This window comes from Gymnodraco acuticeps, unplaced genomic scaffold, assembly GCF_902827175.1.
Source record: "Gymnodraco acuticeps unplaced genomic scaffold, fGymAcu1.1, whole genome shotgun sequence".
NCBI classification, from domain to species: Eukaryota; Metazoa; Chordata; class Actinopteri; order Perciformes; family Bathydraconidae; genus Gymnodraco; species Gymnodraco acuticeps.
Genome location: NW_022992250.1, coordinates 5,971,159 through 5,986,188, shown reverse-complemented (window position 1 = coordinate 5,986,188; position 15,030 = coordinate 5,971,159). Strand labels below are relative to the sequence as shown.

At 43.0% G+C, this 15,030-nt stretch overlaps 1 protein-coding gene across 1 annotated transcript; it reads right to left on the bottom strand.

Moving 5' to 3' along the window:
- Positions 1 to 1,180: 1,180 nt before the first annotated feature.
- pafah1b1b (platelet-activating factor acetylhydrolase 1b, regulatory subunit 1b) lies at positions 1,181 to 14,955 on the bottom strand. The gene is made up of 11 exons (XM_034206517.1): positions 14,769 to 14,955; positions 9,551 to 9,787; positions 8,246 to 8,330; positions 8,057 to 8,131; positions 7,684 to 7,890; positions 6,205 to 6,373; positions 5,046 to 5,148; positions 4,639 to 4,867; positions 2,865 to 2,966; positions 2,625 to 2,781; positions 1,181 to 2,465 (listed from the first exon to the last, which is right to left on the bottom strand). The coding sequence occupies exons 2-11, from the start codon at positions 9,580 to 9,582 to the stop codon at positions 2,392 to 2,394; spliced, it is 1,233 nt and encodes a 410-aa protein (XP_034062408.1). The 5' UTR covers positions 9,583 to 9,787; positions 14,769 to 14,955; the 3' UTR covers positions 1,181 to 2,391.
- Positions 14,956 to 15,030: the final 75 nt, after the last annotated feature.

The window sequence follows — 15,030 nt, the reverse complement described above, 5'->3', positions numbered from 1 at the left end:
AGTGGTGGCCGCCGGATGTAGGCCAATGTTTCTACTCTACTGCCTCTGTTGGGAAACAGGAGTTTCAGACAGGTTTATTACCCTTTCATTTGGTCCCATGAAAACCTTCTTACTTCTCTGCTCGTCTAGCTCAGCAGTCCACAAGGCTTTAATCCTGTCACCAGTTTTTAAATCACAAAATGTTGCTGTAATAACTTTCCATCTGCATTTGTCTTCACTCCACTACTCCCAGATTCTCCACACTTAAACCTGCAGGACGGAGCAAGGTGTGGTGATTGCACATTTGACATCCTGGCAACAGTTGCCAGGATACAGCAGGGCACAGAGAAAGTAATTGCTGTGTGGGTGAGTGAGCAGGTGCGTGTGTGAGCACAGTAGGCTGGGGTACCGTACATAATTGATAAAGAGGCCTGATCTGTCCCTGCCGCCTCCTGATGTCTGTGCCTCTCCAGTCTGAGCCTGCTGTGGAATAACTGGGCTGTACCTGTCAAAATGTATCCCGTTCTCTCTACATCACAATTATCAACTTCATCCTCCCAAATTATCTTTCATTTCAAAAACTAAAAACTACCACTAGGTCAGGACTGATCTATGCCTTTATCTAAACCAATAACAGCTTCTGATCGATCACTCATCCTGTGAGGGATTTGAATCATTAACGATTATAAATTATTTATCCAAGAGTGTGCTCACTTCTTCCAAAACATGCATTTCAAGTAAAACCTTTTTATTTCCAACACTTCAGAATAAACACCCACACTGCTGTTTTGGGGTGTAGTATTCCTTTAAAATGCTAAGAGGCCAGTGTAGCACCAGACCAAAACATGAGCAGCAGAGCCAGATAGTTATACATAAATAATATTCACCGTCTGGAGCAGCAGCTTTCACATTTTAGTGAAGTGACCTATTTCTTTTTAAAAGCTTCACTCTGATTTAAACTTATCAGATTCTTGTGGGCCGCAGGCTGTCACTGGTTGTCATGCCCCAAAAATATTGAGAATATGCATAAAGCCAAAAGCAAAATAGAAAAGGAAGACTGTCCTTGAAAGCACCTTTCTTTCTAATGTGGCATGAACTGAAGCGCTGCAGTATCCGACCTCACACTGCGACGGTGAACTCCCCGAAGTTTGCGCCATCTCCTTTTACCTCCTTTCCTCAAAAGAAAGCATACACAGATAACTCATATTTACAGAATTTTATTTCATTATGTTGCAAACAATGACATCCAGATATATTGATACACAACTTTTACTGTGCGTGTATGTGCATTTGTGAGTGTATGTGTGTAAAGAGAGCAGTGAGACCACAGAAAGCAGAATGAAAATCCCGTGTGAGGGAGCCCTCAATGGGTTAACAAGGCAGAGATAGCGAGCAAGAGGGCACTGGGCGATTCTCTGGGGCGACACACACACACACACACACACACAAACCTCATAAAGGGTGAGCAGACTTTTTCCTCTGTAAAACACACTTGCTAGGGGCCGTGTGTCTGTGCTCTCAGCAGCTTAGGGGATCATTAAGGTCCTGTGAGTGTCTACTAGAAAGCAATTTTGTTAAAAGAGATGAAGTAGTATGAATGAACACAGTGTGTGAGAAGCTTTGCCTCCTCCCTCTCCTCTGAGCGGCAGAGCAGAGACAGCAGAGAGGTTCTCCTGTCATAATATACAAACACACACACTCACACAATGTATACACACATGTACACGTGCACTCGCCCACAGAACCTCGTGTGATTCAACTTAGGGAGCTGAAATCGGCTTCATTTTTTTCTTCCACTTGTCATCATCTTCTCCTGGACAGCTTCCACTCATTCTCTTTCTTTAATGCTCACTTTCCTCACACCTTCTCTATCACCATCCACGCAGTGACAAGCCACAACAATGGAAGCATGGACTAAAAACAAAACAAAACCCTTAACCCCCTCAACAAGGGGTGCCATTGGTTTTTCCGTGCACTGTCAGTTAACTGGAATCCACCTGCGCCAGCACACAAGGATATTCACCCTTTGGACCTGACAGGAAGTCATGACAACAGTATGCGAATTCGGCAAATTTAACAGCTCACAATTTTTTTTTTGTTTGATTCACCATGCAAGGAATACTTCTTATCTTTTGAGTGTGTTTATGTGTCAGAGATTGCGTGACATTTATTAAGCGTACCCTACATCCAGAATAATTTACATAAAAGGACAATAGTCATCTTAATAGGGCTGGACCGATGTAGGGGAGGAGGGGAGGAGGAGGGGAGAGGGGAGCGGACGGGGAGAAGGTAAAGCGCCATGGTCAACTATGGGTTGGAGTGCGAGAGGTGAGGGGCTGGAGGGGAGTCAGGACTGAGGTGCAGGAAAGGGGGGGGGGGGGCTTCAGGACAGGGTGAGAGACGGAGACAGTCTCAGCGGCACTCCCACACTTTGACTGTCTGATCAACGCTGCCCGTCACCACGTAGGGAGCAGTCTTATGGAAATCTGCAAGAGAGGTAAACATCTGTTCACAAAAGCTGCATAAAGGTAATCTCAATCATTTCAATTTTAAAGAAGTGAGCTTTTCTGTCTGGGTTTAGGTTCTTAATTTTTAGTGCAGGTTAATGTCAGACGTTATTACTCCCATTATTCACAGTTTCTTACCCAGAGAGGTAACAAAGTGTTCGTGGGCACTCAGGGTCTTCATGCAGCGCTTGTTCTTGTAGTCCCAGATCCTCAGGGTTTTGTCATCAGCACAGCTTACGATGAATCTTCCTCCAGGATGAAACAATATCCCACGCACCCAGTTGTCATGTCCCACCTGTAGAGACAACACTGATTACCCACCACTCCTCTCACTCATCAGCAGTAACACTGAGACAGCCATCATCACAGAGTCCTCACCAGAGTCATAAGGCAGATGCCAATGCTGACGTCCCACATCTTAATTGTTTTGTCTCTGGATCCGGAAAGGAGGAAGGGGCCAGGTTTCCCGCTCTTTTTGCTCTGTAGAAAAAACCACAGGGAAGATGTTAGAAACAGTGCCTAGCTGCCTGAAAGACAAGACAGCAGTTTGTCCTAAAAAAAGATGCTTCCTAGGCAGCGTTTCCGCCAGGGGGGCGCCTTGCCGTCATTTGACGCCATTATTCAGCTCGGAACACCCTGAACTCGAGCCGAGGGCGTCAACAAAAATTAAATAATTCAAGAAATGACGAAAAGGAAAAAAGACAAGGGCATCTCTCTGTTGGAGGGGCAAAGGAATCTGGTGGGATTCTTTTCGGAGTATTGAAGATCGTTTCCCCGACATCGGCGCTGCCTGCCAAAGGGCAACACGGAACGTGCACGATTTGGACGCGATGAGCGGTGCTAGTGGAGCACGCGCGTGAACTGCGAGCGCTAGAGCCTCGCAGCGGCGAAACTAAGGCTCCGTGGTAAACTGTGGTAAAATGAAGAGCTGTTTGGGAACCTAGAGAGCCGAGACAAATGATCCGGCTCACTAAAAAGAGCCGGAATTCCCATCACTAACGTCCGGCAGTGGCTCAGTCAGGAGGGGCTTGGACTGTGAGCCGTAGGGTCGTCGGTTCAAGTCCCCAAGCAGACCTAAATATAGAGTGTGGACTGCTACTTGGAGAGGTCCCAGTTCATCTCCTGCCCTGCCGTGGTATCCTTGAGCAAAGCACCGGACATCCCCCTTCCCCCCTCACTCCCATTGCTCCCCGGGCGCTGTACAGTAGCTGTCTACTGCTCCTAGTACTAGACTCCTGGTACTAGGATGGGTTGAATGCAGAGAACACATTTCACTGTGTGCTCTGCATGTGAGACCATTACAGAGGGTTTCATCCCTCCATATTCTATTCTAAGAGATAGTATCTATAAGGGACGGCTCAATTCAAAATGCAAGTCACATGACACGACGTGATGTGACCCCCCCCCCCACGCTCCGTGTTGTCCTGTAGCAGGCACCACCGATGTCGGGGAAACGATCTTCAATACTCCGAAAAGACTCCTTTGCCCCTCCAACAGAGGGATGTCCTTGTCCTTTTCGTTATTTCAAGCGATAAAAACTCTCGATCCTCTCTCGAATGATTAATATTGCTGTCAAATGACGGCAAGACGCCCCCCTGGCAGAAACGCTGGTGGACGCCCTCTCAGCCCTGGTCTGGTGGAAACACTGTTCCTAGGTATGAATAGGTCATTTTCAGACATGTTTTGGGTATGGCAATGAATACATTCAAATATTGCCCCCATGACACACATCCTATTACAAGGTCCTTTAATATTCTAATTTCAAAAGAAATAATTCCAAGAACTATGCAAAGCTATTTGCGCATCTGTCAACTTGTATAGAGAAACATTAATGCAGATATGTAAATGCCAGTTTACCTGAACAGTTTGAGACACATTTTACTTCCAAAATAAGTCAAAACTGCTTGTGTGTATGTGACACCTAATCTTTTATAATAAATCAAACCACTAGCTAGATGACCGAAGCTTTAACAGCTTCACTGAATTAGTGCTTCTGTTTGATGTTCGCTTTACTTGATAACAGTGCAGTAATGTCTGACCTTTCTGCACATGGATCGTCTTTGCTAAAAACAATTGTGGAAACCTCTCCAGCTGAGCCAAACACACACAAACTTCTTCTGTAGGTAAGAGATCCTGCAGCAGCTGTTCCTACCTCTGAGCCCGTGGCCTCCAGGATGGTGGGGTGGGCGCTGTCAGGGGCCCAGGCGATGCACTCCACCACATGCTCATGCTCCCGCAACTCAGCTTTGCACTCCTTCGAGGCGACCACCCACACACGCACCGTCTGGTCGTTGGAGCAGCTGGCGATCAACGAGCCGTCCTGGTTGGGACGCACCATCCTCACCCACTCCCTGTGGCCTGTGAATGTCTTCACACAGTACCTGTCCAAGGAAACAGTGCGAGTCAAATCGTGAAACAGACACTTTTAGCATGAATTAGTCTAAGTCAATGTTATCATGGATACATTTAAGAATAAGAGAATCATGAAATGGAAATGAAAATGGCTCCAATGCTCAGAATAAAAAGAAAATAGTGAACATAAGAGTTGGTGTTGCTTACCCAGTGGCGACTTCCCACATCTTCATGGTCTTGTCTCTGGAGGCAGACACTATATGGTCGCCATTTGGCATGATGGCTACAGACGACACATTGTGATCGTGGCCTGGAGAACAGTCAAGAGTTTGGTTGTGTAAATGTTCAGATTGTATCTTAATACTTAATAATAATAACACAAAACTACAAAGCCAGCTGCACTCCAAGTCAGTGTCAAAAACAAGTTGGAGATTTAAATAATTGAGCACCAACCGTGTCTGGATTCTGATAATTAAATACGGTGCTAGCGCCATTAGAATAACATTGCCGAGTATGCAGCCTACAGAGAGCGTGTGTGACGGCAAGTAGCAGTAACTCTATAGCTGTGTGAAGCTGGGCAGTGTGTAGTTTGTTTGGTAAGTAGCAATTTTTTTCAGTGAACACATTCTTCAACTCCTAACCCAGGCTATACCCCTTTGTCTTGCTCCAACAGTGAAGGGGCTGTGGTTACGCCAAGAGTTAACAAAAGTCCAGAATAACTCAAGGTGTGCTGACCTTCGAGGTGTTTTTGCTTTCAAAGAAGATTGTTTTTCATTGAAATGTCTTGACGATAGTCTGTAATGCTAACATCATGTACAACTTAAGAGTTTATCTTTAGGGCTGTAATCTATTAGAAGGATTTTCTGGTTCCATATATAAAAAACGTTATTTTGCATTATTACACATATGAAACATTAAAACAGTTTATCATTTCTATATATTTTGAATCAGATGCATAGTGCAACAGTTGTGGTTATGTATTAGCTACACCCCTGTTACAGGTGCTCCTGTACTGGAACGGCCCGTCCACACGGCGGCGTGCGTTGAAGCTTCAACGCTTCTTCCCATTCACTTTGAATGGGGTGACGTCACGCTTTGCCAAACTGCATTGTGGTTCCGTCGCTTCGCTTTGCTCGCTTCAAAATTTGAGAAAAGTTCAACTTTCGAAGCTTCGACGGAAGCGTCAGCCAATCAAATCATATGCCAGTACAAGCTCTAGTCAATCAAACCGCATGCTTGTGTGTCCGGGGCGGGTGATTCATGCGATTGGTTGTTGGTCGAGCGTCAGACACGCCCGCCGGCAAGCTTCAACGCAAGCTGCCGTGTGGACGCTGCGTAACCGAAGTTATTTCTGTAAATATCTTACCATGCATTGTTCGGATGCACTCGAACCCCTGAAAGTCCCAAAGTTTGATGCTCATGTCAGCTGAACATGAAGCCAGCAGCTTTCCCGTCTGGTCGAAGGAAATGTCCTGCACAGAGTCTGTGTGTCCCTTCAGGGTCCGCTCAAAGTCCCCCGCCTCGTAGTCCCACACCTGAAATCACAGACACATGCAGCGATAGTCAAGGAGGCACTACAGTGGGAGCCACTTATAGATCAGAGATGTACATTCTACAAAAATACCACATGTGACGATGACATTGCAGATTTTGGTAATTATATTTAACTCAATTGGCCTAATAGTCAAATTAGTTTTTTAACTTAGGCAAGGCAAGTTTATTTATATAGCACTTTTCAACACAAGGCAATTCAAAGTGCTTTACAAAAAATGAAAGAGATTAAGAAAATGGCATTTAAAATCAGTCATTAAAAAGAAAAGCTAATAAAATAAACATTAAAAGAAAAAATACATGGATAAAAGTTACAGTGCAGTCTAAGATATGAATAGTTCAATTAAATATGAGGTCCCATTTCAATTCAGTGTGAATGGGACAACGTATTTTTGCCGTATTCAACAGGCAGGATGGTGTGCAGGGTGGAAAGTGTGTTTTGCCTTTGAAGACAGTTTGAAGAGAATATCGTTTCAGCTAAAATCACATTATATAAATGAAACAATCCACTGACGATGTTTATTTAATCAATGACTGAAAAGGAAAGAAGGAGGCTGGGTTGAAAGAGGAGCTGATTTGCATGTTTCCCATGGCGCTGTGCTCTGGGAGTGTTGCCTCTGACAACACAAGCATCACACCATCTCCACATAGATGAGCAGTGACAAAGCAGAAAAAGAAAGGAGGAGGAGGGAGCGAGGAGGAGGATAAAGGGAGGAGGAGGCGGGGGGCTGGAAAGCGTGTTGAAGCAGAAGCACTGAGGATACAAGGAGAGAACAGCCTCAGACCTGCAGCACAGCTTTGATCTGAAGGGTCAGAGCTGCAGAGGCTACGCTGTGGCGCTGCAACACTCACTGATTTAGCTTATAAACTGCGCAGCATGAAGCATCACTGTAATGTTCCTGCTAGAGACACATTTCAAAGCCAGTGCTCTCCTTAGAATGGCATCTCAAAGATATTTCATTATGTGCACATTAGGAAAGCAAAGGGAGTCTTGACAGTGAGAGATAGAACAAGTGGGACCTCTTGATGGAGAATCTGAACAACAGGGTGATAATGCTGTTACTTGTTGACATTGATGGATGTCAAAGTCTTTTTCGGGCAATATTGCAGTAGGTCAAGATTATGCTTCCATTTAGAATTAAGCACTGACCGCCCTGGAGGCTGTCGTGTTGCAGATTGTATCAGATGACCCCCCCAGAAAACGGTCTAAATCAAACTGAATATTATACCATTCATAAAGGGAAGAGTTATGGCGATGTCAAACTGGCATCTCAGTATAAACACACACACACACCTTGATGGTGGCATCCTCAGAGGCTGTGACCATGACGGAGAAGACGGGGTGGAATATAACCCGTGTGACCGGAGCGCGGTGCCCGCTCAGGGCGTATCTTTCTGGGGGACGGGGGATCCACTCCTTGGGGTCTCTCTTCTGACCCACAGGTCCTCCATGTGTCATCTCCTCCTTCGCCTCATTTAATTTAGACTCCAACTCCATCACCTGAGGCAGAGCGGCGAGTAAAGCAGAAGAGGAGACAATTTAATATTATCATGCTGTCCACCTGGTGAAGTGAAGTCTTTGTATTTATATTGTTCTAGGCAATGGCATCACAAATAACAAGGCACATTAAGTTTACACTATGATCTGGCACACACACATGACTTACCTTCTTCTGTAATCTGATGACTGAAGTCCATTTCTTTTCCAAAAGCCCTGCATACTTTTTATCTACCTCTTCATTCTATCAAAGGTGAAAGAAAGTACAATGAGAAAAAGGATCCATAGGCTTCTTGGCATAAATGAACTATTTTGTTGTAATTTGTTTTGACATTTTTGTGTATCCTTCTTTCCTTACCATATCTATCTCTGCCTCTTTCTTGAAGGTGGAATAGGCCTCCTCGTATCCATTGGAACGGAGATAGTCGGCTATAGCTCGATTTCTGTGAAAAGGGGAAACAAAGTAAATACTTGAAAGATTTCAGGTGTTTACCAATCACACATTGGGTCCTCTGAGGTTATAGCATACATGCTCAGCCCATTTTGAATGGTCACTATCAGCGCAATTTCAATATTCAATTGCTGGATGTAGAACTCAAGGTCAATTGAGTTAAATTGAGGTTGTCATTTATTAAATACTAGATCCACCTTAACAGAAATAATGGTTCCTCCTTAAAAGACCATTAACCACACCCTGTCTAACAGATGGGCGCAATGTTTTCAAGTTCCACAGCTTCGCCTGAAATGTCAGCACATTTGAGTTCAGTGGCGTGAGGAATGACTTTCCTTCGGGGGGAAAACTAAACGTAAGGAGCTGGGAAACTGTGTTTGGTACTGCTATGGAAACTTGCCACATACAGAGAAAACGGAGTACGGACTATGCAAGGACAGGGACACCACAACAGATGGAAACACAAGTTTAGACTTGCACACTTCGATGTACACCCAGTTATATAAATGAGTGGGAAAGCTCTTTTTCTTTTTATAAATGAAGGGTGAATATTTCATGAGTAACGGTGCTAAATGTAGGCAGCCGCTTCAGGGCAACTTTGAACTGCTGATAATTGTAACCCTGATACAACTGTCTATTATAGACATTGAAAAGTGGGCCATCACCGGCAGAAGGATTTCCCTTCGATAATCCCAACAGAACAACCAACAGCAAGGAGTTCCTTGAGCATACGGGTACGCCATGTTGAGAAGATGAAATATCTGCAGCTTGGTGACGTCTGGACATGGATGCATACCGTATGACTAGCCAGGCACAGAGCTGCTCACATAAGTTCCTCTTGCCCCATCCCCCTCACTTCTTTGACCCTGTCATGTTGGTTATGAAATATTCACTAAGTAGCTATCAAATGAAGCCCCTTCATCTCTTCACATTTCCTTAAGGATTACACATTCTTGTATGCACTTCTTGTGTCATTGTCTGCAATAACATTTTCAGGATGACTTAGCAACAGCTAAACATATTCCAATGCTTTCTATTGAGAGGAAAACATGTGACACACATCTGTGCTGGTGGTCAAACATTGAAGTATTGCTAAAAGCCTTCATGTACGGACACTTTAATGCAAGTGTGCCTCCTGATGAGCACTACGTGTCTGTTCTTGTTTGCATGCGTAATGAGCCTGCACACACATATTTACATCCAGGCACTCACAGTTCATCTCTTTGTCTCTGTGACAGCACCATGGTGGCTGCTGTTCTCTCCCTCTTGGGGGAGGTGATGTGCTGGGGGAGTCTGGCTGGGAAGTGTGTGGTGGGGGGGTGTCCAAGCCGAAAGAGTGCCACGCAGAGGGAGGTGAACTGGAGATGCTGCTGCCAATCAACTGCCGGGACAAGACTCCACAAGAACCACTGGCCCAGATCCTACTCACTTCTCACATGTGGCCATCACCTGAGGGAAAGGAAAGGAGAACAAAATACTGATCGACAGTAAAAAAAATACATATATATTCCAGGATTAAAAAAATGAAAGAGTAAAATGTAGAACAGGGTAACACAACAAGTTATGTAAAGCATAGAGGCAGGAAAGTAGGGAAGTACATTAACATCTGAATAAACAATGCTGGGAAGTAAGAAAAATACATTTAATTACTGATGCATTGGCCTTAAAGCCTTTCCACTGCTGCCACAAACTTTATTACTTTACATCAATTTCTAGGTATATAAAGTGACATTTTTATTCTAAATCTTAAAACTGGACTTGCAACTCTCTTCCTTCTGCAGACTTGATCTGAACCTTTGAATCTTGCACAAGTAAAGTAGCTTTTTGTCAAAGTTAGCAGCTGATTCTTTCCAATGACAGCATGAAAGATGTAATCAATACGCTTAATGAAGTGTGACTGTGGTAAACCCCGGCAGTGACAGTGGTAGTTTTTTTTATATAGTTGATCAAACTTTAACATTTTTATTTTAGGACAATGTGACCAACCTAACCAACCTAGACCAACCTAGAAGAGCACAGATCCACCAGATCCACTGACAAATCAAAACGCACCACTCAGTGATTGTGAAGCTAATAAGACGATTTGATTCCTGAGCGTCTGCTGGCACCTGGGGCCACAATAGGACTAAGCTGCTTAGTGGCCAGACCAAACAACCTAGAGAGTGTGTATGTGTTTCTAAGTGATAGAGACCACAAGTCCTCCATACAGCTGACAGCGCAATGTAAAGAAAAGACGGGACTGTGACTAACAGGATTAACCCCCGACACAGAGAGAAGACTGACAGCAAACTGTCGTAGTCTACGTTATTGTCTGGTGCATCGTTCTTTCACCATCTGTTGGCAGTGGCTGCTTCTAAACACAACAGACTTCTTTAAGACAATAAACTATTGAATGATGCTAAATTGGAAAGTAGTCATAAACGGGGTTGGGCGAAATGGAGAAATCTAATATATCACAATATTTCTGATCAATTACCTCAATACTGATATTGCGACGATGTTGTAGGTTTGACTATTGGTGCTATCACAAGATATTAACACAAGACATTTTTGATTAATTATGTTTATATTTTGTGAATATAATGAATTATTGGTTAAAGGAAACGAGTATAACAGCTACACAGTCTGGTCAATTCAGAACACTTTTATGACATTAAAACACCACAATTCTAAGACTTGATCTAGTTTCACATCACAATAGAGATATAAAACTGATTTATTGCATAGTCATTTTCAGATTCAGATTTCACGGGTGAATTCGTGACTCTCCGAGCTGACAGACAATGATTTTAGCTGAACATCATTCTCAGAGCGGTTCAAAAGTAGCCCTTTGCCCAAACAGACCAACCTTCAAACTATTACATAACCAAGACAAATCTGTAGCTTCTGCACCTGCCTGAGACTGCAGAGCTTTACCAGCATCTGTACCTGGGAGAAATGTTTAAAAAAAAAGACAAATAAATAACTAAGTCAAATGTATTTCAAGTGTTGCAAGAGTGCTCCAGTTCCCACGTAATGTACAGGTGTCTCGGCTTAGTGCTCCAGAGTGAGAACATGATCATAAATCAAGAGACTCATAAAGTCCAAGGTCTATGCATCAGGCTTATCAAACATGAGTAATGAGGAGGGGAATTATTTACAACCTGTTCGATCATCTGAACACTTCAGTTCCACTAAAGGGCAATGATTGATTTGAATGATTTTGATTCTCCCAAAAAAGAGTTAAGTAAAATAAGCATCGGACCTGTGTTCAGTTCCTGGTGGTTAATACACGGATATGTTGCCTTAGGACTTCAACCTATACAAACTTTTTTATTTGAGTTTGAAGTCACAGATGTCAGCTCTCAGTCGCAGGTTAGGTAGACAGAAGTTTGCCTTTGAAGGTTAGCTGGTGATTAAAAAGGCATGTGCCAGGGCCCCAGTTGATCACCTGGTAAAGTGGATATTAACCGAGCTAGCAGCCCCTCTCTACCCCCCCCCCGCCCCCCCCTTATCTGCCAATCTTCAGCTGGACTGTACAATAAAAAAAGCAGAAAGATATATATACCTTTTTTGATGATTGATTGATTAATTAATCAGTTAGGTATTTTACAAAGCAACATGTAAACTACTAAAGAGTGAGGATATGCTTCTTCTCTCTATTTTCTTATCATTGTCCAGGGTGTTTGTCACTGTGTTTCAAGTGTGGTGGCCTGCTGGGCCTAAGTTGAGTCCTTGGTGGGCCAATGCATTTTTGTTCTTGTTGTCGTTTATGTCAATGCTTTTTAAGCTTCAGAATGTTATAAAAGAAGTGACCTTCTTACAGGAATAACTCTCTTCATAGGTTGTGTGGAGCATTAACAAAGCAGTTGAGAGAAAGAGCATGTGTGTGTGAATGTGTGTTGTGAGTATTAAGGATGATTTCAGGTGGGCTGACCTTTAAGATAGACCAGAGCTTCACTTTTGAGTGACAAGCTGCTCCTCCAAATGTTTGCCCTGCACGCCCACTTCCCGTCTGTTTTGTGTGAAGGCTCCGACAAGTTTTGACAAAAACCCTGATCGTCACATATAACCATTCATGTAAATCATTTTCAGCAGTTGGTCTTTAACAGTAGTTAAGGATTCAGATCTCAATGCGGGTCAAAGACAAAACAAAAAAGCTTGTTCAGGACATTCATTCTAAGGAAAAGCATTTGAATTTGCTCAAATAAAGAATTAGTTATGGTCACGGTGTGTGGCCGACTACACAAGTCTATGTGGAGGCCAATAAGAGCATCGGCAGCTTGATGACAACATTTAGTTTACCGGCTTCCACTGAGGACTAATGAGACGTCACTGGGAGATGGAGCAGCCTCCTAATTGTCTACATCCGTACAAGAGACTTATGAAAACCGATGCCCCCTCTGCTCTCAAAAGAACTACGAGATGAACCATACAATACATTTTTTGGTATAAACTGTAAAATCAATTACTTTCATAAAGACTAAAGGTCATATCTTCAAATGAGTTGCTCTGTTTCAATAATTTAAATATGTTCAGTTGATATGATATATCAGACAAAGAAGCTGTAAATCCTGACACTGAAGAATCTGTATCCAGTTGTCATCCAGTTGACTTAAACAATCAATACATTCAAATTGAAATGTATCATCAAGTCTCAACACCAAACTGCCTTACTTAATATCACAATTGTTTGCAATCCCAATGTTAATTCAACAACAGATTTAATAACAAAAATGCAACGAACCCAGCTACAAACATTCGTTCTTCTTGCATATCAAACTTTCAGTCCCCAGACTCTGCTTGCTGTACAACGCACCTCCTTATGGGTGACCTTCATGCCAAACAAGTCCATGCTAGTACAACTGATTACAAATCAAACGTCAAGGTAAATCATGTTTACCCTTTAACTGGCAGCCTACACTTCCACAGTTCACTTGTCTGCCCTACAATAAACATTACTCAGTTCAAAAGTAACTTCAGCTTTATCTAAAACATATTGCATGTGCTATCAATGGCCACAGTCCAATATAAATGTGACAAGACAGTGGCATAACTTTGTCAGAGTAATAAAACATGATAGCATGAGCACCTTTCATTTTCGACTTAATTAATAAATAGTGCACTGTAATAAGTGTAGGTCTTTTCATATGGGAATGCGGGACAACATATCTACTGTACTTTCTAGAACAGCTTATTGAATTCAAAACGTATGATAAGCAAACCCTTGAAAGACAGCATAAGTAAAAGAAGAGCGAATATAAAATATCTATACAGCCTAAGGGTTCATAACCTACTCTTTAGGCTTTCACATTTACGGCTAGATAATACAGGCCAGATATAGAACAATCATAAGGCAGTTAGTGAAATGCAGCTCATGAGACAGATTTGTTTAACGCAAGTGAAAACTGCACAGCATTGTTGATGGCCAGTATTTCATACTGATCCTTTTGAGTCTCCACCCTGATTATGATTCATCAAACCGCTGTAGATTACCTTGAGAGACCTTACAGAAAGCGTAAAAACAACCCATATTGGTTGAATACTGCTTTATTTATGTATTAACATATTTCTCAGTTAAAAAATCTGGCTCGGGTGACGTCTTCCAAGACTCGATGGCCACAAGGGCAAAGTTGCAGCAATGGCTCAGCAACGCCCTTTCCAGCTAACGTTAGCTTAGCATGATAACGTAGACGTTAACTGAAGCTGTCAGTTTCAGCAGAATAGATTTATACAACCACACAACCACCATACCAACACACACATAGGGCGTTGGTCTACACAAACATGAACACAGTCTATTGCAACAGCGATAAAGTGGGCATGAGATATGTAACCCAAGTTTGATTATAGGGCGATTTGGTGTTATTCACCAGAACAAGACAACGCTGTTTTTTTGAATAACCTTTCAACAAACATAAAGACGGTTCCACAAAAAACACGCCTCATTTTCCAAATCCAGATGTTGTTATTGCATTTTCTAGCAACAACAGAATCCAGAATATGCACCGGGCTTTAGAAAATATGGCAGCAAGCTGACAGCACCTATGTTAGCATAGTCGACTAACGTACCACGTTAGCTCATTCCCAAAGAACGTCCATAAATAGACGTGGCTAACGTTAGCCAAGTGTTTAGCTAATGTTCACAACAAGTGTCCCCGTACAAATGACGAAATGTCCAAGAAACGCCGAACTGGTTTTAATATGACAATCACATTCAGTATATTTGAATAATATCTCCATCGGATTATTTCGTATTTTAGTCTTTAAATTAACGCTCTTCTGAATGCCAACTTTGCCACTTAGCTTAGCTTAGCTTTTGGCCTGTCTCCGCCATTTTGAGATCGGAACGGGAAAGCGCAGAGACTGCAGGCAATTCGTCGTCAAAAATAATAAGTCTTTCTAAGTGTCAAAACAAAAATGTGGACACTTGTAATACACACTAACTTACCCTCTGACAAATGGTAATTCTCATATCCCCTCGACTGGTCTAAGCGTGCAACGGTAAGCCCTGTTTTTGATGTGGTATTGTGACTTTTCACATCACCCGGCACGGTCAGATTTTTTCTCCTCTTTGGTACCACCGCAGCCCGGCCCCAGCTAACGGTCGCGATTGGATATCGGTTGCGCGCACGTTGAGGCGAGCGGGGGCGCGCAGCGTGCACCACTTTCGCTCATGAAATTAAAGGGAAAACACACCATAATTTACGGTA

Coding starts and splice junctions, on each gene's coding strand:
- pafah1b1b (XM_034206517.1), bottom strand. CDS start 9,582: ATGGTGCTGTCACAGAGACAAAGAGATGAACT. Junction 8,331..9,550: donor CAGAGACAAAGAGATGAACT/GTGAGTGCCTGG, acceptor CCCTTTTCACAG/AAATCGAGCTATAGCCGACT. Junction 4,868..5,045: donor ATGTGGGAAGTCGCCACTGG/GTAAGCAACACC, acceptor TTCCTTGGACAG/GTACTGTGTGAAGACATTCA.